Source organism: Hypanus sabinus, chromosome 16 (assembly GCF_030144855.1).
Source record: "Hypanus sabinus isolate sHypSab1 chromosome 16, sHypSab1.hap1, whole genome shotgun sequence".
Classification (NCBI taxonomy): domain Eukaryota; kingdom Metazoa; phylum Chordata; class Chondrichthyes; order Myliobatiformes; family Dasyatidae; genus Hypanus; species Hypanus sabinus.
In genome coordinates this window covers 68,506,168-68,530,327 of record NC_082721.1, presented here as the reverse complement: position 1 = coordinate 68,530,327, position 24,160 = coordinate 68,506,168, and the positions used below count along the sequence as shown (strand labels likewise).

The following is a 24,160-nucleotide window of genomic DNA, read 5'->3' as shown; positions in this document are numbered from 1 at the left end:
ACAAATTAAGCTGCACGGTTGCATAGCAGTTAGTGAAACGTCTTACAGTGCCAGCGGTAACCAACAGGGTGCTCAATTCCCACCACTGTCTGCAAGATATTTCTACGTTCTCCCTGTGACCACATGGGTTTCCGGGTGCTCCACTTTCATCCCACGGTCCAAGTAAGTACAGGTTAGAGTTTGGGTTAGCAAGTTGAGGCATGCTATTTTGGTGCTGGGAGCAAGGTGACACCTGCACATCCTCGGATTGTATTAGTTGATAGAGCAAAACGACGCGTTTCGACGTACGTGTCACAAATGCAGCTCATCTTTTGTTTGGACAAAGTGATCCAAATTGCCTTGCAAAACCCCTAAGGAAGCACTATACAGGGAACGACAACCCCACCCCCTTAAACAGTGTCAGAGTCACAAAGGGAGGTGAAGCGTCCAACTCAATTTCCACAAACATTGCTTTCAAATACTTTTTTTTTGAGTGATACACTTTTCTTTTGTAGTGTTCCAGCTCTAATGACCGGGGTTCAATCTTCCCAGATCACAGCACGGCCAAGATGAAGGGCAACTACACTGCTACCGGAATAATATTACAGCACAGCTCACCGTGAACGCACAGAATCGAAATATTCTGCTGAAGGAAACCACAAGCTGCAGAAGGCAATGTAACCCCAGCCTTCAGGAGCTAAACCCGTCTCTGTACCGTGTCAGAACGTGAAAGTACCTGGGCCTCGGACATTCACGTCCATGCAGTCGGAATCAAACTCTCCCTGCGGAGGAGTCAGGGCCATGGAGGGAGGCATCCGGATATCTGCCGCGGCAAGGTGATGCTGTGTCCACTGGCGACAGTCGACTGCGTCTTCGTTATCCGACAAGGAGGTTGGCTCCTCCACCTAAGGAGTAGAAGAGGGAGCTCAAAGGACCAGATAACCAATACTGTAGTAGGGTCACGGAAGCTCAGAGGGACCTGAGTCGACATTAACACCTTCAGTCTACAGGGCCACCTCCCAACACTCCGTGTCATTACCAAAAGGAAACCAACAGCCTCCTCCAGCACTGCACAAGATCACTGAACCTACTGGAGTGCATATGGCTGGGTAGAGGCTGAATGAATGTTGAGAAGTAATTAAAGAGAATATGGTGTTGGTATGCAGCATTGTGGTGGGGGGTGGAAGAGAAGGGGAGGGAGAGTGATTCGATAGAGACAGGCACAGAGAGAGGGGCGAAAAATATTTATGGGGGGAAGAGAGAGATAGAGAGACAGACAGACAGAGGCAGAGAGAGAAACGAAACAGCACTGGCCTGAAATTCTGTGAACTTTGCTCTCAATTAATGTTGATTTACCTGCAAATTGGATGCTCTACTTTGAAAGAGGCTTATCAAATGCTATATATATCTAAAATAAATCAGATGGACACAGATCCAGGGCAAGATGGCAAATTGGATCCAAGGATAGCTTGGTAAGAGGAGGCAGAGGGGGATGGAAAATTGTTTTCGTGACCATTCAAAGTAAAGTACGTATAGTCATCATACATTACCTCCAGACACGTTTCCTTGCAGGGATCTACAGGAAAAATAAATAAGAACACGGGTCCCCCACCAACACAAATTATGCAGTTGAATATCTCACATTTGGGGATATCGCACACCAAAGGACCTATGGGATAGCTTCATCCTGTAACCTCGGCCCTCCTGCTCACCGATAATCCCCTGCTATTGGTGCACCATTCTGATCTCTTCCACAATGCTTGCTGTTTGTGATATACACCTAATGGCCACTCTATTAAGTACACCTGCTCATTAATACAAAGATCTAGTCAGCCAATCATGGGGCAGCAACTCAATGAATAAAAGCATGCAGACACAGTCAAGAGGTTCCGTTGTTGTTCAGACTAAACATCACAATGGGGGAAAAAATGAGATCTAAGTGACTTTGACCAGCGACTGATTGTTGGTGCCAGATGGGGAGGTTTGAGTATCTCGGAAACTGTTGAGCTCCAGGGATTTTCACAAGCAGTAGTCTCTTGGGCAGGGATTCCCAAACTTTTTCATGCCATGGACTCCTACCATTAACCAAGGGGTCTGTGGACCCCAGGTTGGGAAACCCTGTGTCTACAGTTTACAGAGAATGGTGTGAGAAACAAATAAAAACATCCAGTCAGCAAAAGTTTTGTGGGCAAAAGTACTTTGTTTACGAGAGAGGTCAGAGGAGAACGGCCTGAGAGGAAGGCAACAGTAACTCAAGTAACCACATATTCCAACGACGGTGTGCAAAAGAGCATCTCTGAACACACATGTTGGACCTCAAATGGATTGACTAGAGCAGCCCAAAACCATGACCATATGCTCAGTGCTCACTTTATTAGGTACGGGATGTAGCCAGCGAGGTGGTCACTGAGTGGACACTCACAGAAAGTGGTGGTGTTATTGACAGTGTAGCTGGCTGGTGGCCTAGTGGCATCAGCGCTGGACTTTGGGCTGGAAGGTCTCGAGTTCGAATCCAGGCGACTCCCGTGCACGCTTTCCACCCGTGCTGGATTGAGCGTCGAGCTAGCAACTCGACCTCGTAAAAAAGAAACTGCCTGCTACAGAAACATCAACAGTAAAAAGTTGATGGCCTATGCTCTCTTGTGAGTTGAAAGGCAATTTCTTCTTCTTTCTATTGACAGTGTGGAAGGTTGTCTTAGAATACGTCATGAGATAGCGAGATGCCTTGAGAAATGGCAGATGAAAATTTAGTCTTGATGCTATGACATGATCCATTTTGGAAGGACTGATAGGGTTAGGCATCAGGCAGTCAGGAGCATTGAGAGTGCAGGGAGGTTACTGTATATACATATAAAACTATAATGGACTACCATGTGCAAACTTAGCTGGTCATTTGTAGGAAGGACGTGATGCACTGGTGAGGTGATTCATCAGGATGTTCCCCAGGATTAAGTGCTTCAGTTATGAGAGCCCGGAAAGGACACATTTACTTTACCCTGTTCGATGGAAAACAAGAGATGTAAAGAAGTTATGAGGAAGGATAAATAGTAAGAAAGGAAAATGAGAGGAGATTTGAAGGAGGAATACAAAATGATGATGGGGGTATAGATAAGGTAAATGTAAGAGAGACTTTTCCCCACTGAGGCTGAGTGAGACTTCAAGTGGAGGTCGTAGGTCAAGAGTGGAAGGTGAAATATTTAGCAGGAACCTCGTCACTCAGAGGGTGGCGCAAATGTGAGACAAGCTGCCAGAGCAAGTGTCCGATTGCAACATTAAAGAGATATTTGGATAAGTACATAGATGGGAGGGGTTTGGAGGGCTAAGGTCCAGGTGCTGATCGACGGGACTAGGCAGAATAACTGGTTGGCAGGGACTAGATGGGCCAAAAGGACTGCTCCTGTGCTGTAATTTGCCAGGGCTAAACTTTTTTTCTCCCCCCAGTAGCAGGAATATCTAAAACCAGAGGTCATATATGCTTCAAGGATATACGTAGTAACCTTCCTTTTCCCTCATGCCTTAGGGAGAATTGGAGGCAGATTTGTTTTACCTGTGGGTAGCTGGAATCTAGAACACACTGCCTGAGGAGTGGCCAAACACGTGAATTTGAGAAGTTATATGGGCAAGTGGGGATAAATGGAATTGGTGTGGATGGGTATTTTATAGCTGGCATGGACCTGGTGGAGTGGAAGCCTGTTACTCTGCTCGACTTTATGTAGACTCCAAAGATCTGCCAGGGACAAAGAACAAGTCATGTAGAGAGTAATCACCTTAAGCCGCTTTGCTTCAGGACATTCAGTGTCCAACCACTGCTCGGTCTGCAGGCCTCGCTCGCTGATCAGACCCCCCTCCACCATAGACTTGGAGATGTGCCTGATGAAAAAGCAAGATGACAGGAGATGTAAGAGCGCTCCAGTAAAATGGGCCTTCTTCCTCATCATTCAGACAAAGGGAACCCACGCACAACAAGCAATCTGATGGAGAATCGCAGTGGGTCATGCAGCATCTGTAGAGCAAAAGGAATTGTTGAGGTTGCGGGTCGAGACCCTGCAGTCGCACGTCTTACATAAAGATGTTTTAACGATTGTGAAGGTTGCATTAAGACTTTAAATCAAACGTTACTCAGCTGACAGAAATGACCTTCTCTGGCACCCTCCTCCATCCCCTTTCTAGCTTTAAGAATTCTGCTGATTCTAATAACTCCCAAGACATCCATGTTCTTCAAACAGGGAGCATCCAGAAAGAACAAGCATTTCAGATTCGTGCCTGTGCTGGTCAGAATGGTATAAATAGAAGGTTAATATGGTAGCCTCCAACCTGACAGCATGAATATCGATTACTCCAATTTCCACTACCTCCTCTCTTTTTACATTCCCCATTCTGGCTCCCTTCTTACCCCTTCTCCTCTCCTCACTTGCCCATCACCTCCCTCTGGTGCCCTTCTTCCTTCCCTTTTGCTCATGATCTACTGTCCTATCCTATCAGAATCCTCCTTCTTCAGCTCTTTACCTCTTCCACCTATCACCACCCAGCTTCTTTCTTCATCCTCCCACCTGCCTATCCCCTCACCTAGCTTCACCTGTTACCTGCCAACCTGTACTCCTTCCCCTCCCCCATCTTCTTATTCTGGCTTCTGCCTCCTTCCTTTCCAGTCCTGATGAAGGCTCGCAGCCTGAAATGCCAACTGTCTATTTCCATCCCTAAATGTTGCCTAACTTGCTGAGTTTCTCCAGCATTTTGTGTGTTGTTCTGGGTTTCTGCCATCTGCAGAGCCTTTAGTGTTGAGGTTCATTTTGAACTGAATGCTGCTGAACTCAACCTAGACTCTAGGTGTTAGCGGTTAATCCTATTAACTTCTTTCTTCTTCAGCCCTCTACCTCTTCCACCTATCAGCTGCCAGCTTCTTACTTCAGAATCCCTTGTGTTTAAGGTGGATATGGGTGTGGTCAGATACTGTAGTTGGGGTGTAGGGAAAGCTGAGACGGGGCTGGTAAGGGATGGGAGGGAAGGATGATGGGCAGACGGACTCAAGTAAGGAAGGGTGCAGTGAGACGGAGGTTGGTGTGTGATAAGAGGACTCAGAAAAGGAAGATTTGATGGGCAGATGGAACGGGGATGGAGAGGAAGGGTGAGCAAAGAAAAAGTAAACGAGAATGTAAAACTTAAGTATGTCTTCAACTCTATTCATGAAACTTCATGCCGTGAGCTTAGCGTTGAGGATTACCACCATGAAGAAGGGTGGCGGAGAACTTACTTCATTCCCAGGGCGTCCTGTCCCACTGGCTCGCGGCGGTTCTTGTTGCTGTTGTCTTTCTTCAGGGTGAAGCCCTCCGGGAACCAAAGCAGGCTCTGCTCCCTCTTGCGCCTCGCCACCAGCACACCGAGGATGAGGATGATCGTGAGAATCACCGCGGCCACGATCATGAGCGGCAGCAGGTTCATGGGGGGCGGCGGCAGCACCAGGCGCTCGCCTATGGTGAAGAATGGTTGAAAAGAAGCGTGAGCGCTCACCGCCAAGGTGGCTGGCGACAGGTGCAGTGAACCTCACTTGGTCTAAGGTGGCGAGCTCAGATACGACCATCTGCCCGCTCTCTACCCTCTGGTATTCACCATGGAAATCAATGTTCTCAATCACTCTCAGAAATTTCTACAGGTGCACTGCAGATGGCATTCTATCCAGATGCATCACAGGTTGGTACAGCAACTCTGATCACGAGAAATCGCAGGAAGTTATAAACATTGTGCAGTCCGTTACACAAATTATCCTCTCCTCCATTGGCTCCGTCTATACTTGGAAAAGCAACCAACCCTCCCACCTCAGCCAGTCTCTCTTCTTCCCCAACCTGTCCTGCCTGACAGCAGAAGAGGTATGTCTAAAAGGTGGAGCTCTTGATTGACCTCTCACACACTAAAGATTGACTCTTGATCTCCTAGTCTACCTAGTGACCTTTGCTCTTTATTTATCTACCCGCACTGCACTTCCTCCGTAGATGAAACACTACCTTCTGCATTCTATTTTCTTTTCTATTTACTACCTTGATGTGGCATGATCTACCCAACCTGCCAGCAAAAGCTTTTAACTGTATCCCGGTACGTGTGACAATAACCAACCAACTTCAATCCCAACGGCTTTTTGAAGAGGCACAATTGTCAACAACTAGAAGAGTTGATGTCATCAAGCAGAAAGCCTCAGGTTGTGCCAGAAGCTGCAGGGTGGGATTCATAGATATGTTGTCAGGCTATTGCTCAAAGATACCTCCATCACTGTACCTGAAATGGTGGAGCAGATTCAAAAGGCCAAGTGGCATTATTGTGCTCTTACATCTTATGGCCTTACGGCCCCAGTTTGGTTAACTGTCCCAGACATCCTCTCATCCAGCATTTGAAGATTTTACACTTGGAGCAATGTCCTGAACTTGAAGGAACAGTTCCACTACTACAACCCATCACGGGTCAGATTTGGGGTTGCAACCAAGGTCTAGAGTGCCCCTGTATTTCCTGTCCCTTTGAACTACCAAGCATGCTGGAAAATTTATTATATTACAGACCACAAGACATTTGAGCAGAATTAGACCATTGGGACCATCGAGTCTGCTCTGCCATTCCATCATGGCTGATTTATTATCCCTCTCAACCCCATTCTCCTGCCTTCTCCCCATAGCCTTTGATACCCTGACTAATCAAGAACCTATCAACCTCTCCTTTAGAAACACCTTCACAGCCATCTGTGGCAACGAATTCCACAGATTCATCACACTCTTGCTAAAGAAATTTCGCCTCATCTCTGTTCTAAAGGGACATCCTTATGCTCTGATGCTGTGCCCTTGGGTCCTAGACTCCAACTCTATAGGAAACATCCTCTCCACGCTCACTCAATCAAGGCCTGTCAATATTTGATTGGTTTCATTGAGATCCACCCCCCGTCCTTTTAAACTCCAGCATGTCCCCAGGTTCTGAACACCCAACATCAACATCTCCACATACCAATGAGCTCCTGTAATACTATTAAATTCAAAAACCTGTTGTATATATAAACAGCAGAACGCGTCTCCCTATCTTTCTTAACTTTTACTAGCTTTTTCTTATGACTCTCATGTGCTTTTGTTGCTGTTCATTACACTGCTGCAGTGTACTGTCCAGATTGAATGATTTCTGTGGATTTCCCAGTTTATGGACATTTGTACAAATAGAAGCTGTTTTGTAACTGAGGGCAGCCTGCAAAAGCCCTTCAATTCCTCAATGGCCAACCAGGCTAAAAACAAACTACAGGGACAACGCTTCACATTCCCCCAGTTAGTCTAGAACCCAATGGCTTAACAATGAATTCTCCAGCTTCCGGTAACCTGTCCTTTTCTTGCTCCTCCTGATCTGAGATAAAGAAAGATTAGCTTTCCCTGTCACGTGAGACAAGTAACGCCATACAATATGTGAGCAGAATTAGGCCATTTGGCCCAGCAAGTCTATTCTGCTATTCCATCACAGTAGACTTTCTTTTAATCCCACATTCTCCTGCCTTCACCCCATTATACTTAACCCCCTTACCAATCAAGAACCCATCAGTCTTTGCCTTAAATTCCCTCAATGCCTTAGCCTCCACATCCCTCTGACCACAGATTCACCCCGACCACCCTCTGGTTGACTCTGATGCCATTCAGTACAAGCACTGTGGAGGTGTGGTTAGCACATCAAGTGATTTTTGTAAATGGCTCAATTTACAGACAAAATAGACTAATGGATATCTGCAAATTGGGGACGGTCTGTTGCCTGGGGCTGTGTAAAATATCAAATGAAAGGTTTGGGGGGCGTTATCAGGAATAAAGCCCAAAATTCTGGAAAGCGTGTTGGCTAGCCTCCTCGAAGTTCGATTACCTCTGTACACTGTTTACCCAAACCGCGGGGCAGTGGGAGCCACTTACTTTTGACGTCCTTGATGGGGTACGGGAAGTGGAGGTTCCCAACTGCGGATAAAGCCCCCATGTAGGCAGCAGCACTCTCTGCCGTCGGGAAGCATTCTCCCGCCCCTTGGAGGCACAGACGGTTGTCAATCTCCAGATTCACCTTTGAGCTGCAGGAACAAGAACAACCCATGTTAGCCACTGTGGGGACAATGCTGAAGGTGATGTCAGACCTGGTGATCTTATTGAGACTACCATTTGTTTCTGAGTGGTGGACAGGCTTGAGTTCCCGAGGTCCAATCTTTCCAAATCTTGGGACATTTCACTCCCTGACCCTGGACCCAGAATCCCTTTCATTAGTTGGCACGTTCTCAATAACCACCCCCACTCCACCTACCCAGGTCCATTCCCATCATCCCCCCCATCGCCAACAATCAGCATGCCATTTTGAACCCTGGCCCAATCACATTCCCATGCCCCATTCTCAACTCCTCCGCCTGATCCCAAACTCTTAATCCTTACCCCAATCGCTAACCATCCCACTAACTCACTGAACACACCCCCTGTCATTAACTTGCCACCAACCTTGAACTCCCTCCCTAATCTGCCCCACGCCAACCCTATTCCCCATCCCTCATTGCCACCACCACTTTTAGCAGGCACAGAAGCGAGGGGGTTGGCAAAATACTTTACAGCATTAGTGATCGGGTTCAGTTCCTGCCTCTGTCTCTTCGGAGTTCATACACTGCATTCTTCCCCTCGGCACGTTCCAGCCTTCTGACTCAGCAGTGAATTCTACAACTTGTTTAACTCACTCTTACTTTTTAAACCTGCCTGTCATCACTTTGTGTTAGATTTTCTACTACTGGAGCCAGACCTCCTCAGCATGGTCCACTGCCTTACCACCTGCAGGGGTACAATGCCCACTAACCAGCGCAACCCAGAAATCACGGGGAGAAGGTGCAGATTCCGTGCAGGCAGCAGGAGGAGTCGAACCGGGTTGCTGGGTCTAATAGCACTACGCTACCGTGCTGCCCCCAAACTTTGAGCCAGGGTATCTTGTCTAACCTCAAGGAGCTCAGAACAGAGCCGGCGTGAAGTGCCAGTGACCCCTTACCCGATGACCTCCTGTCCGAGCTCCCGTGGGCTCCGCCCGCTGGCCATCGAGCGCTTCTTGAGGTGGGAGTTGGTGCCGTAGTAAGGGTAGATCATGTACTGGCCGTTGCTGTCCCTCTTGAAGCGCAGAGTGGCGCGCAGGATGGAGCCCAGCTTCTGTAGGAAGTTGGTGCCGCTCTTCAGCAGCTGGTCAGGGGGCAGCAGCACGATGACGATGAGCGTGCCCTCTGCCAGCTGCTCCGGGACATCCGCCGCACAGTCCAGACCGTCCCAACCGCACTCCTCGTTGTTACAGCCCTGGTCGCAGCGCTGGTCACCGTAGTGGTCTGCGCAGTACTTCTCGTACAACGGACTGCGGACAGACACAGAGACGCGTCTATATTACTGTTCTTATAGATGGTATGTAGGCTAAGTGCCGCCAAGAGTAGCTACGTACATGCCCATGCCTGAACTGTGTGCAATATGGTTACCGCCTTGTGGTTTGTACATAAGACCGTAAGACAAAGGAGCAGAAGTCGGCCATTCGGCCCATCGAGTCTGCTCCGTCATTTTATCATGAGCTGATCCAATCTCCCCTTTAGTCCCATTCCCCCGCTTTCTCACCGTAACCTTTGATGCCCTGACTACTCAGATAACTATCAATCTCCGCCTTAAATACACCCAATGACTTGGCCTCCACTGCCGCCCGTGGCAACAAATTCCATAGATTCACCACCCTCTGGCTAAAAAAATTTCTTTGCATCTCTGTTCTGAATGGGCGCCCTGCAATCCTCAAGTCATGTCCTCTCATACTAGACTCCCCCACCTTGGGAAACAACTTTGCCACATCCACTCTGTCCATGCCTTTCAACATTCAAAATGTTTCTATGAGGTCCCCCCTCATCCTTCTAAACTCCAAGGAGTACAGTCCAAGAGCGGTTAAACGTTCCTCATATGTTAACCCTCTCATTCCCAGAATCATTCTAGAGAATCTTCTCTGAACCCTCTCCAATGTCAGCACATCCTTTCTTAAATAAGGAGCCCAAAACTGCACACAGTATTCCAAGTGAGGTCTTACCAGTGCCTTATAGAGCCTCAACATCACATCCCTACTCCTATACTCTATTCCTCTAGAAATGAATGCCAACATTGCATTCACCTGCTTCACCACCGACTCAAACTGGAGGTTAACCTTAAGGGTATCCTGCATGAGGACTCCCAAGTCCTGTTGCATCTCAGAACTTTGAATTCTCTCCCCATTTATATAATAGTCTGCCTGTTTATTTCTTCTACATGTTATGTGTGTGCATGTGCCTGTGTTTGGGTGTAACGCATACGTGACCTGTGTTTGGGTGTAACGCATACGTGACCTGTGTTTGAGTGTAACGCATATGTGACCTGTGTGCATTAACATACGTGTGTGTGCATGTGTGTGTGTTAGATTATGTTTTTACATATGTGTACATTTGTCCTGTGCCTGTGTGCTTCTGTGTGTGCACGTCTGTCGTTAGGTTGGAAGGAGGAACTAGCCCTCTCAGTAGGTTAAGCTGCCAATGTCAGCTGGACCAGGGGGGACGTTAGGGCGTGAGCTTACCTACATCTTATCAATAGCGTGAGTATGAAGACATTGCAGGGAGAAGGCTAAGCAGGGAAGTGACAGGTTTAGGCTGCAGGCCAGTTGAGAGCGAGGGACGGAAAGGACCGGCGGACCTCGAGGCGGAGGACCGGCTGGCCGTCCCGGACTTACTTGCAGGCCCTCTCCTGGCTCTGCCAGTTGAGAGAGAGGGACGGAAAGGACCGGCGGACCTCGAGGCGGAGGACCGGCTGGCCGTCCCGGACTTACTTGCAGGCCCTCTCCCGGCTCTGCCAGTTGAGTGTGAGGGACGGAAAGGACCGGCGGACCTCGAGGCGGAGGACCGGCTGGCCGACCCGGACTTACTTGCAGGCCCTCTCCTGGCTCTGCCAGTTGAGAGAGAGGGACGGAAAGGACCGGCGGACCTCGAGGCGGAGGACCGGCTGGCCGTCCCGGACTTACTTGCAGGCCCTCTCCTGGCTCTGGCAGTTGAAGTTGTCATACAGGCACTTGTGAGTGTTGCAGAGCTCGTCGCAGACGTTGTTGTTGAAGTAGCGCCAGCAGTGCTGGAAGCTGCACTCCTTCCAGGGGTTGTCGACAGACAGTGAGCAGTCGCCCCCGTCCCACTGGCAGCTGTGGGTGTTGCACTCCCGGTCGCAGTAGCCATCGCCCGCCCTGCGCTGGCATTCCTGCAGGGAGCAGCCCGCCTCCCGAACCGGCGGCGTGTGCGGCCACGGGACCTCGCAGTGGCGCCCGATCAGCCCTTTGGGGCAGAGGCAGTGGTAGAAGGGGGGCTGGCGGGAGGGCCTGCACACCCCACCGTTGCGGCACGGGCGGCTGGCACAGGTGCTGTTGGGCTGGGCTTGGCAGCGGGCACCCAGCGCCGTTTCCACGCACAGCTCGCCGCTCCGGCACCGCAGGTCTTGGCACCTCCGTACGCTCCGCTCGCAGTTGCGTCCGGTGTAACTCTGCAGGGGGTGGGGGTAAAATTGGAAGTTTGCAGAGTCAGAATCAGGTTTATTATTACTGACACGTGTTGCAAAATTTGTCACTTTGTAGCAGCAAGACGTAACAATTAGTGTAAGTTACAATTAAAAATAAATAAATAATGCAAAGGAGGGACAGTGAGGGAGTGTTCATGGTCCATGGACCATTCAGAAATCTGATGGCAAAGAGGAAGACGCTGTTCCTAAAACACTGAGGGCGAGTCCTCTGGCTCCTGTACCTCCTCCCCAATGAGAAGAGGGCACGTATCGGATGGCGAGGTTTCTTTATAATGGGTGCCCCCTTCTTGAGGCAGATTGATTCTTGATTAATTCCTTATTCCCCCTAACTGTGGCTCTTGCAGTTTATATTATCTACCTGCACTGCGCTGTCCACAACCCATTTCGTTTTCCTTTTACTCCCTCAGTGTACCCCAGTACGTTGGCGCGTGGCCAAGTGGTTTGAGCATTCGTCTAGTGATCTGAAGGTCGCTAGTTCGAGCCTTGGCTGAGGCAGCGTGTGTGTCCTTGAGTAAAGCACTTAACAACACATTGCCCTGTGATGACACTGGTGCCGAGCTGTACGGGTCCTAATGCCCTTCCCTTGGACAACATTGGTGGCGTGGAGAGGGGAGACTTGCAGCTTGGGCAACTGCCAGTCTTCCATTAAAAAAAACTCTGCCCAGGCTTGCGCCCTGGAAACTTTCCAAGGCACAAATCCATGGTCTATCGAGACTAACGGAGGCCTACACACTACACACACCACGGTACGGACCGAGGCTGCTTGCAAGACAGAAGCTTTTCATTGTATCTGGGCCCACGTGACAAGAGCAAACCAGTCACGTCGGCCTCTCGGTGGAAGGGGCCTGGAACAGCGTCGCCACTCACCAGCTGGCACTTGCAGGTGTAGCTAAGGGGGGTGTTGACGTTGACTTCACAGCGGCCCCCGTTCTGACAGGGCTGTGAGTCGCACACGTTGACCACGCTCTTGCAATGGCGACCTAAAGAGGAGAAGAACACATGCAGGATGAGCCAGGCTGTCGCGATGGTTAGGGAGTCTGTGCGTACGAGTGTGTGTGTATGAGTGTGAGTGGGCGTGTGTCTCGGGGAGTGTGTGAGTGTGAGCATGTAAAAATTTATGCCTGCGTGCACATGTACCCGTGTACGTGTGTGTCTGTGGCAGAGAAAAAAAATCTGAATAAAAGTACACCTCATTGTCCTTTTGGTTTGGTTATAGTTTGTCTAAGTTAGAGGGTGTGTGTCCGCGTGTGCATGACTCTCCACACACTTCTTTCAGGGTTTCAGAGCAATGTGGGTTCCTACCTGCAGGACTGTGTACGTGGGGCCACGGTCACATACAACTCTCTACGCACTAGGCACGCATGTGAGACAGGGTTACGCCCGGCCGCGGTATGAGCGATTACCGGTGGGTGCACGGGGTTGAATGCAAGACGCAAGATCAGAATGATATCAAGCTAAAGTGCGAGAGCAGGCAGATGCCTGGGACACAAGGCAACCTCAAACCCAGGGGGAGTCGGTGGACGGACCTGTGTATCCCGGCTTGCAGACGCACTGGTAGTCATTGGGCAACTGGACGCAGTCGATGGTGGTCTTCACGTTGCAGGGGCTTGAGAGGCACTCGTTGATGTCACCCTCACACCGGTCGCCAGTGAATCCTGGAGGACAGTTACAGGTGTAGCCCCCGATCCTATCCAGGCAGGTCCCGTTATTCATACACTTCGGCACATTCGTGTGAGGGGACGGACCACAGTCATCCTCATTAATTTCACAGAGTACGCCTGCCAACGACAAACTCAAGTGATTAAAAGTCCAGCAGTGGTCACAATACTGCGCACATCCCTGGTTCAAAAATTCAGAGAGAGAAAACTAACTCAGAATTAAAAGTAATTATTTACTTAAATTCATTCACTGTTTGACCGACAGTTTCTCATCAACTTTTTAGTTTGGGAAATCAGATTTAATTTGCCCAGTTAATTTCATTGCCGCAGTCATTAAAATTCCATTTTCCCCAGAACGTACTGGTGCAATTCTGCACTGCCATCGTAGAAAGCACCCTCACCTCAGCCAATACTGCCTAGTTTGGTGCAGCGTCCTCTCACAATGTACAAAAACTGCGGCAAACTGTCAGGTCAGCACAATAGGTCGCTGGCTGCAGCCTACCGTCAGGGCAGGGCTTGTATGTGTCCCGGGCAAAGGAGCAGACGGGAATAAAATCACTGCGGATACTACCCATCCCGCAAACTGCCTCTCCAAAAGCTTCCTTCTGGAGAGTACTATAGGGCTATTAAAACAGAAAGAAAACTTCAAGCCATCTTAGAAGTTTCTTTCCCCCGGCAGTTAATCTGATCAACCGTTCTAGTTAGTCCCCCGCCCACCTCTATCTATTACCCCCATTCCCCAATCGCAAACACTTCAAACCACTTTTTTAAAAACATGCACTGTCTTTGTACCTCGTTTCAGTAACTCCCTTGGCTTATGGACAAGACAATGCAGATGCTGGAATCTGCAGCAGCAAACAATCTGCTAGAAGAACTCATTCTGCAATTCTTTCCTCATCCTTTCCTCTCACAGAAGCTGCTGCACGCACTGAGTTCTTCCGGCAGATTGCTTTCTGCCCTTGGCTGGTAGAAGGGTATAATGATACACTGACAGTGTCACAGTGGGCTTACCCAGAGTTCCTGGCGGGCAGGAGCAGATGTAGCGGCCAATCAAGTCAAGACAAGTGCCTCCATTCTGGCATGGGTTTGATTCGCATTCGTTCACCTCCGTCTTGCAGGTTTTGCCCTTGTATCCCGGCATACACTGAGGGAAAAGAGCGTAACGTTCAGTTTGTGTGCAGAGAGACGTTTCCACTGTGTGATCTGCTGTAAGGAAGGTGCGACTGCGATAAACTGATCCAAAGCCAAATCAAAACAACTGTTGGCAACCCGCCGCACCACCAAGTTGTTATACTGTGTGACACGCCCACCGCTCCAGAGAGTCAAACTCCCTATTTCAATTAGCAAATGTACAATTCAGCACTTTTGACCATTACCTCAGTGATCAGCAAAGACATGACCTCCACAGTCCCAAGCTACAAAATGCCACGGAATGAGCAAGAATACGCAATTTACTCCTGACGTTATTACCACGCCCGCACTAATGTGATCAGTTACCATAATATACAGAATACATTACTCTGCATTCCATCCCCCCAATTATTATGCTATAATAATTACAACTACTTGTTACTAAGATACAGAAGACATGAAATCTCCTCATTTACACGAATGTCCTCTTCTGGTAAGCAGTCTATCCTGGACTGTGCTCTTTTCCTGCTAAGCCAGGTTGTGCCTCTTGACTGTGTTCAGGAAAATCTGTCTTGAATCTTTCTACCAAAGCTCATCGAAGCACGAAGCCGTGGTCCCATTAACTGTTAGTTAGTTCCGGCCGAGTGTAGTCTCTTCTACCATCATGGTCTCATTTTAATGGTCCATTAACAGTCAAACCCGCCGTTGTTCCGATTGCATAGGGTCCATCATTAAAACTGTGAATCACTTGTAATGGCTCAAATGCCTTCGGCACACGTATCGTCTATCAACTGCTCAATTTGACTCAATTCCGGCAAATAAACATGCTTCACGTGAGACCATTCCTGAAGATCTCCCTGATGAAGAATATTCCCCTGGCGGACAGGCATACGTCCCTGTGTTTCGGCTTTAGGCAGTTCCCAGTAGTTTTTGCTACCTCAGCAAGCTACTTCCAATCCTGAAGCAACGTCGCGATTCACAACGCTCTCTTGACCCATCACGCGTAAGGGAATACGTGGTCCTTTCCTTGTCATGTTCTGCTGGTTCACCAGGCCCTCTGAGCAGAACATTGCTGGATTCCTTGAACTAACTAAGTACAAGTAACCAGTGGATTGTTACTCTTCGTAGATTGGAATTATAGGAAGTCATGGTCACCCAGCCCAGAAAGACCATTAGACACCAGAGCGGGACTCGCTTCATTCACGGCTTATTTCGCATCTGCACTCTTTTCATCAGCTCTGGGCTCAGCTTCACTCGCCACAGTAGCCATAATAGTGGCAAAGCTGCTTCCTTTAGCTCGAGAATGTATCTGCGATCCAGTTTTGTTCTCACTTTCATTTACTGCCAACGATGTAGCTTTCTATTTCTTCCCCACACACTGGACGTGCAGCCATCTTCACTTGCCCTTCAAAAAAACATCAGCAATGTCAGTGAAAGTATCCTTACGGCTGTGCCTTTCGTGCAGTACACCGCCAAACTCCAAAGTCGATCGGGGTATTTATTTACGGCAATCTTCATATTAGCAGGTGTGTCCAACTCACGCATGTCTTCCATAGCATTATAACACTCTCTGAGAAAAAGACTACTGTTCTGAAGAGCTTTGCATCTTCCGGTTTTCCACGAAGCCATTTCCATGAAGGGCACAGCAACTCAACAACAAAATGTCGATGTAAGATAGCTCAGGTCTTTAGACATTCTTCCTCCAGACTGGCCTGCTGGCAATGTTTGACAAGCTTGCTCAGGTGAACTTCACTGTACTTACTGTTCGATAAAACTGTCACCATAATCTTCAGTATTTCCTTCAATGCTATTCTTGAAAACCCCCATCAATGAAAGGTACTGCAATGGATTGTCATCAGAGATTTGAGTCTCTCTTTTAGGAGGAGATGCAATGTGTTGCATCACTACGCTTGTTATTTCCTTTCGCGTGCTTATGGCCTCCGTCTCAGCATTTAAACCTGTATCACCTGAAGTATGAGTGTCATCACACTATAAATGAACGTTCCCAGAAGCACTTTGCGTGTTATAAGTTCAGAGTGTCTCCATGGTGCGGACTGAGAGTGAGCATCCTGAACCACCCCTTGGGGTTTAAACCCCATGGCTCAGAGGCATTTCATCCTCAGATGTATCCACATTGACATCCAGCATGCTGGATTTTCTCTCTTCCAACATAGCAACTCTTACCAGAGTACACTTAGCACCCACAGCACTTGAATCCCTTAGTACTTTAACTCGAGCCACTTCGGCTGCAATTTCTTTCTGGAACTTAAACTCTTCCATTTCTCTTCATGCTTCATTTTCCCCTGAAGCTGTTCCTCCAGTTAGGGTGTTCCCCATTTTCCTCCAAGGCGGACTTATCCCTCAATATCTGTGGTCTTGCATGTAACTCAGCTTAATCAACCTCCATGTTAATGCATAGCAATGTGATATTAGACACATGGGATATCTTGCCAACAAGAACGTGTTCCACACACTTAGACACGCTGTCTTCCGTGCATATATCATCCTGTCACTCATTACCTTTATATGTAGTCACAGCTTACTGTTTGACTTTGTAAATATTTTCATTTCTCCCAGAGAACTGATCTCTACATGTTTGTTTAATTTCTCTCTTGGCTTCAAGGTCACTGCTTCCAGCTGAACACATTTTGTTTTCCAAGTGCCCAAACAAGACAAAGCAATGGCAGTTTCGATTCAGCTTTTCAACGACAGAAGGCACGCAGCTACTTCAATTCTTCAGTGTTTCAACAGAATCAAGGGTCAAACACTTCAGGCAACCTCCACTACAGTTTTCACATCCTCCAAATTGGACATAGCAATGTCTGACCACTTCAAAACTATGTTTCAAATTCAAACACACAGTGTGAACAACAAACAAGAAGGCCGCACTCACCACAAGCTGCTGTTCATTTGGCAAAACTGTCAAAATCTTTGCTGACAAAATGTGTTCGTTAAGGCAGTGCCAGAGACCAGCACAGACACAGGCACTGATTCACTGAGCCTGCGACGACCATCAAGTACCCATTTAAGATTAATCAGCACTGCAACATGGCAGTAAATGTAACATCATAACAGCACCAATGATCAGCAACTGAGGTTCAATTCCCACTGCTGCCTGTAAGGAATTTATACATTTTCCCCCACTACTATGCGGGCTTCCTCCCGCATTCCAAAGACACCAGTTAGGAAGCATTGTCAGCGGAAGCAAGGTGACATTTGTGGGCTGCCAACAAATACAATCCTCACAAATTTGATTTGATGCAAACGAGCCATTTCCCTGTCTGTTTCCAGGTACATGTGATAAATAAAGCTATTCTTTATCTGATCTCTGACACATACCCATCAATTCTAGCAACTGAGGTGACAATTTACAGAGGGCAACTAACCCACTGACCGACATTTCTCAGCTGACCGATGATTAGCAATGCGTCAGCATGCAGGGAAACCCACTTGGACTTGTGATATGCTCCAGCTGCTCATACAACCATCCACACGTGGCCTCACGTGACCCTGATCGGGGGCTAAGCAGGTGCTACACCTTGCCCAGCGGTGACCTGCAGACTAGCAGAGGGAAGGAGCACCTTACACCTCCATTGGTAGAGACGTATCTCCACCCAGCTACCCAATTGCAATAAACATCGAGAACATGTGATGATGCGTCCCTGAAAGAGAGTTCAGAGGTGTGGGAACAGTTCAGTGATGGAGCAATGAGGTGAGTGAAGTTGTCCCCACTGGTTCACGCCAGATATTTGAAGGGTAACAACTGTTCCTGAAACTGCTGGTGTGGGTCCTGAGACTCCTGTACCTTCTTCCTGATGCCAGCAGTGAGAAGGGAGCTTGATCTGGGCAGTGGGGCTTCCTGACGATGGGTGCTGCTTTCCTGCATCAGCGCTCTATGTAGATGTGATCAGCGACGAGGATGGCTTTACCTGTAACATACTGGGATGTTTCAACTACTTTTTTTACGATTCTCATTCAAAAGCATTGATGTTTCTATACCAGGTTGTGAGGCAACCATTCGATATATTCTTTATTGCAAATCCATAGGTTTGTCAAAGTTATTAGAAGCCATGCCGAACCTTCGCAAACTTCTAACAAAGTAGAGGTGCTGCTACACTTTCTTTGTAATTGCACTTGCGTGCTGGGTCCAGGACAGGTCCTCCAAAATATTAACACCGAGGAATTTAAAGTTGCTGTCCCTCTCCACCTTTGATCCTCCGATGAAGACTGGTTCATGGACCTCTGGTTTCCTCCTCCTGAAGACCACAATCAGCCCCTCGGTCTTGCTGACACTGAGTGAGAGGTTGTTGTTGTGGCACCACTCAGCCAGAGTTTCAATCTCCCTCCTACGTGCTGATTTGTCACCCCCTCTGATTCTGCCTGTGACAATGGTGTCATTGGCTTTGGACCTGAGCTTAGCCACACAGCCAAAAGTGTAAAGCAGGTAGAGCAGGGGACTATGCACACACTTGTGGTGCACCTGTGCTAATGGAGATCATGGAGGAGATGTTATTGCCAATCATTACTGATTGGGTCTACAAGTAAGGAAATGGAGGATCCAATTGCACGAGGAGGTGCTGAGGCCAAGGTCTTGAAGGCTGCTGATTAGTTTTGAGAGGATGACAGTATTGAACGCCAAGCTGTAGTCGATGAAGAGCATCCTGATTAGCGAGGAATGTTTAAACTGTGTGCGTGGACAACGGGAGCAACCTCCCGAAGAATAGCCAACGGTTTATTTTCTGGCGCCTCTCCAGAAGGGAGCTGTTCAGGGTCTAATTGGAGGGCAAGAATCTTTCATGACAGCAATAAAAAAAAAATTAAATGGGAGGCACAGCACAGAGCGCTATTCCAGATCCAGTAATCCCAATCGGATCAATTCCCATTGTTGCCCACAAGGATTCATGGCTTCTCCCCGCATGGGTCTTTTCCAGGTGCTCTGGTTTCCTCCCACATTACAAAGACAAACAGTTCAGGGTGCGTGAGCAGTAGGCACTGGGAACATGGCAACTCCTGCCGGCTGCCCATTTCACCCCTCGCTGATTTGACTCGACACATTTAAGAAACAATCTGCTGGAGGAGCCCAGGGGGCTTGAGCAGCAGCTGTGGGGAGCGGAGGTGGGGGGAACTGTCAACACCTCAGGTCAGACAGAACCCTGCACCAGAAACCAGTCCAATGCAGAGTTTTGACCCAAATCGTCAACAGTTCCCCAGTCTCTTGCGTCTCCAGTCTGTAACGACATTTTCTTGAATTGGTTTTTAATCACTGGAAAAGAATTTATTGGGAAGGAATTTTCAGGAGCTCCCTCTTTCTCTCCTGTGTAAACGCAAAACATTAAAACTGCAGATGCTGGAAGTACACCGTACAATGAGACGATGATCCAGAGGGATTTCTCATTTTCCACCGGAAGGTACAGACTCTATGGTGGGTGGGAGGAAGGGCCTCCTATTGAAGGGTCTCACCTCACAGCATCAACTGTGGACCCCTCTCCGAAGATGCTGCCTGACCAACTGAATTCCTCCAGTCCTCCAGCGTTTTGTGTGCAAGAAAAAAAACACCTGTGCAACACATAAACTCCGGGACAGGCTTCCGGGCCTCCAGTCTACAGGCTTCAGCCGCTGGGCTTCAAGTTCCAGACTTTCAGATCGACCTTCAGACTTTGGTCTTTGGTATCAACCGCTGGCCTAGCTGGTGGTGGGACACCGAACTCCAGACACAAGCTCCGATTGGGAGGACTCACACTGGAGATTTCTCTTTTGGGAGAATCTAGGGATCATTGTTTGGGAATAGGAGGTGCCAATTTAAGATAGTATGGATATTATTTTCTTTCTCCCTGCGGGCTCTACGTCTTATGGTGTACTCTTCCTGAAAGGCCAGTGCAAACAAAGTCCTTGAATACTTTTAAGGAAGAGGTGCAGGGATTCTTGATAAGTAAGGAGGTGAAGGATGCTTGGGCACAGGCTGGAATATAATTGACTGAGGGGACCAGGGGGTTCACCTGTTACTCATATTTTTGGGATGATGCGTTGTTCTGGATAACGGTGATCCTTGCCGAACCTGCACTCATCCAGGCAACTGGGGAGGATCCCGTCGCATTCTGCCCCGTGCATCGCGGGTGGTGGAAGGGCTTTGCAGAGACACGAAGTGAGCCACTCGCTGGAGGGCTCCCAACCCCGGGCACAGCAGCTGCGTCTTAGTTTCACTTAGAGACTTAGCACGGAATCAGGTCTTTGCAGCTGAGCACGTCCAATCACATCCAAGTAAGCAATTAACCTACCGACCTGCAAGCCCGTGGACTGTGGGAGAAAACTGGCGAAACTGGAGGAAACTCACATGGTCACAGGGAGAACTTGAAAACTCCTTACAGACACCGGTGGAACTGATCCCAGGACAGTGGTGCGGTAATACGCTACCCTGCCACCCCAACAGAGCTTCTGATCAATGGTAACTCGAGATCGGAGGACTTGACGGTGATACTTTGGAATGGTTTGACTACTGATGCTTCTAAATGCCCAGCCTTTCCACATGATTCAAGTGGCAATCCACTCACCAGTCTGACCGGTGCCCTGTTCTGTATACTAACTAAACTAACACACGCAGTCCAGGTTGGACTCAGCAACGTTCCATTCAATACAATCCTTAAACTCAAGCGATCCTGGAAATGCCAGAAATCCAGATTAACAGACACAAAATGCTGAGGAACACAGGCAGTCGATGTTTCAGTGCACGGCCCTCCATCAAGACCGAAAAGGAAGGGGGAAGAAAGCAGAATAAGGAGGCGGGGGGGGGGGGGGGGAAGGGGAAGGAGTACAAGCTGGGCAGGTGAGAGAGGCAAGGTGGACGGGTGGGGGAGAGGGACTGAAGTGAGCAAATAGGTAAAGGGCTGAAGAAGAAGGAGTTTAATAGGGTTCGCCTCTGACAATGGAGTTCAGCAACATTCAATTCAAAACAAATCTCTTTTCCCTTTTCTCTCCAGGAAAAGGTTGCTGCCTGACTTGTTCTAAAAATTTTATGGAAGACATGTGCAAGAAAATAAAAGTTTAAAAGCTGTACAAATGCAACAGGACATCGAACACAACAGCAGAGTACAGTCTCTTCGACCCACGATGGTGTGCCGAACTTTTACCGCAGTCTAAAATCAACCTAACTCTTCCCCCCCCCTACATATGCCATCCATGTGCCTATCTATCTTATAAAACTGTAATGTTTCTTGCTCTACCACCACCCTGGTAAGGCATTCCACACACCCACCACTCTGTGTAAAAAACTTACCTCTGACATCACCTCCAAACACTGTAAATTTATGCTCCCCCCCCCACCCTGTATTAGCCATTTCTACCCTGGGAAAAAGTCTCTGGTTATCCACTTGATCTATCCCTCTCATCACCTCCAACAAATCACCTCGCACCCTCCTTCACTCCAAAGAGAAAGCTCCCAGCTCACTGAATATTTTTCTCATAAGACGTGCTCTCTAATCCAGGCAGCATCCTGGTAAATCTCCTCTGCACCCTCTCTAAAGCTTCACCACCTGCCCTGTGATGGGGCAGCCAGAATGGAGCACGAAATTCCAAGTGAGAGACGGGGAACAGAAATCGCTGCGGAGAGAGCAGCGAGCTGCCGGTTGCTCACCTCACATCGGTAGCCTCCGATGTAGCTCCTGCAGGTGGCGCCGTTGTGACATGGGCCGGAAGTACACTGGTCCACCTCGGTCTCACAGTAGCTGCCGGTGTAGGTCTTGGGGCAGACGCAGTAATGTGTGCTCCCGGCACTGAAGCACGACCCACCATGGTGGCAAAGCTGGGCAACGGCCACTCCTTTAGGGAAAAGCATGGTTCAAATGAGAACTGAAGGCATTCGTTCCTGCATCATAAAATTCAAAAAAAAAGAGGTGGGGAATGCACGGAGCAATGTTTTTATGCCGACGGCATTGGGGCCCGGAGAGGGTACCGGTGGAGGTGTATGCAACAGGAGTGTTCAAGAAGATTTTGGTTCAGCACATACAATGCAGAGAATGGTTCAGGCAGAGGAGACTAGCTTAAATTGGCATCATGCTCGACCCAAATTACATTAATCAAATGGTCTGTTCTGTAACGTCTCATGATCCACTTTGGGCCCCATATCCAAGGAAGGACATGCTGACACTGGAGAGGGTCCAGAGGTTTACAAGAATTATCCTAGGAATGAAAGGGTTAATGTACGAGGGGCATTTGATGGCTCTGTGCATGATGGAGTTTAGATGAATGTGGGGGGGCGGAATCTCAAATATTGAATAGCCGAGACAGAGTTAACATGGTGAGGAGGTTTTTAAAATAGCGGGAGAGTCTAAGACCAGCCTCAGAATGGAAGGACGTCCTTCTAGAAAGGAGATAAGGAGGAATTTCTTTAGCCAGACGGCAATGAATCTGGAATTCATTGCCAAAGACAGCTGTAGAGGCCAAGTCATATTTGAAGTAGAGGATGATAGGTTCTTGATTTATGAGGCTCTCAAAGATCACGGGGAGAATGGGGTTGAGAGGGAAAATAAATTAGCCAGCAGACTCGATGGGCTGAATGAGTTATGATGACTTATGGACTAAAAGCTTCATACAAACTAAGCAGGAATGGAGCCAGTTTGTGAACAGGAGATTCAGAACACACGGCGCATTTTCTTGTTGAGTAACTGCGTGGGTTTTGTGGATGCAGTGGTGCTACCATCAAATGCAAGGAGTGACCGCGACAATCATGCAGGCCGTTTCGACCTGGTGCGTGATGTCCCCTACGTCCTTATGGTGCCAAGGACATCACTTCAGGCTAGTGCACAGGGCAATCCCAACCCTTAGAGTCAGCTTACAGAGGCCAATTCATTGACCGACCTACCCACCTTTAGGAAATGGGGGAAGCCACAATGAGAAAATCCAACATGGTCCCAGGGAGAGCTAGAGTGCTTACCTATTTAGTTTTCAATGTTAGCACGAACTACCTCAAAACCCTCGAAATGTAAGGGTTTGAAGGAAGTTATTCGCATTGGTTCATAACGGCCACAGAACCAGCATGGATAACTTTCTGCACCTCCACACTAAACTTATTCCACAATGTCCATTCTCCCAGAGACCCATTTTCAAGGACTCTACAACAACGCATGTTCTCGTATTATTCATCTATCTATCTATTTATTTATTTGCAAAATTTAAATTCTTTTTCACATTGGTTGGTTGTTAGTCTTTGTGTGCAGCTTCTGCACTGATTCCATTTTATTTCTTTGTTCTACTATGAATGCCTGCAAGAAAATGAATCTCAGGGTGGTATATGGTGACAGGTTTGTACTATTTTTTAATAATAATTGTTACTGATTATTATTTTTGAATTCTAAACTTTGAACTTCCCACAGGTTTGGAATGGTCCAGCACCTTCTGCAACTTCTACCATGTTAAGCCCACTATCCTGACACCTCCAGTTTCTATGTGACTTATTGTCGCAGCTTCATGCTTCTCCATACACCTTGAGTGGCTGCCGCAGCCCAGGGGCCACCACTGCACAGGCTCCCTCACCTCTCTGTAATGCGGCGACTTCGCAGGACATGCTGGGGATATCGCAGTAGCGTCCGGTCCAACCGCTCACACAGTCACAGGCGAAGGACTGCCTCGTCACTCGACACTGCCCACCGTTCTTGCAGGGGAACTTGCTGCACCAATCCGTCGTCACCTGCTTGGGGGGGAAGAAGGAGACCATCCCCATCAAATATTCTTATCAGGGCAAATTTCCTCGAGGCAGTGCACTGCCACCCTGTGAGCTTGTGATGAACTGGGACAGAGAGAGACCTCACTGTCCTCAAGAGAGAGAATCCATTCCAC

The 24,160-nt window shown here is 48.4% G+C and overlaps 1 protein-coding gene across 4 annotated transcripts in view; it reads right to left on the bottom strand.

Annotated features, from left to right (window-relative positions):
• The window catches only part of notch3 (notch receptor 3), a 211,736-nt gene that overhangs the window by 12,896 nt on the left and 174,680 nt on the right, over positions 1 to 24,160 (bottom strand). For 2 of the 4 annotated variants that reach the window (XM_059992029.1, XM_059992031.1), the window contains 11 exons: positions 23,858 to 24,014; positions 21,960 to 22,144; positions 14,213 to 14,345; positions 13,070 to 13,321; positions 12,411 to 12,523; positions 11,002 to 11,507; positions 8,989 to 9,339; positions 7,893 to 8,041; positions 5,231 to 5,447; positions 3,747 to 3,849; positions 716 to 884 (listed from right to left, as the gene is read on the bottom strand). In XM_059992029.1, coding sequence (XP_059848012.1) covers positions 716 to 884; positions 3,747 to 3,849; positions 5,231 to 5,447; positions 7,893 to 8,041; positions 8,989 to 9,339; positions 11,002 to 11,507; positions 12,411 to 12,523; positions 13,070 to 13,321; positions 14,213 to 14,345; positions 21,960 to 22,144; positions 23,858 to 24,014 — 2,335 coding nt within the window. The remainder of the gene's footprint in view (positions 1 to 715; positions 885 to 3,746; positions 3,850 to 5,230; positions 5,448 to 7,892; positions 8,042 to 8,988; positions 9,340 to 11,001; positions 11,508 to 12,410; positions 12,524 to 13,069; positions 13,322 to 14,212; positions 14,346 to 21,959; positions 22,145 to 23,857; positions 24,015 to 24,160) is intronic. The other 2 variants (XM_059992030.1, XM_059992032.1) reach the window with 1 other exon arrangement.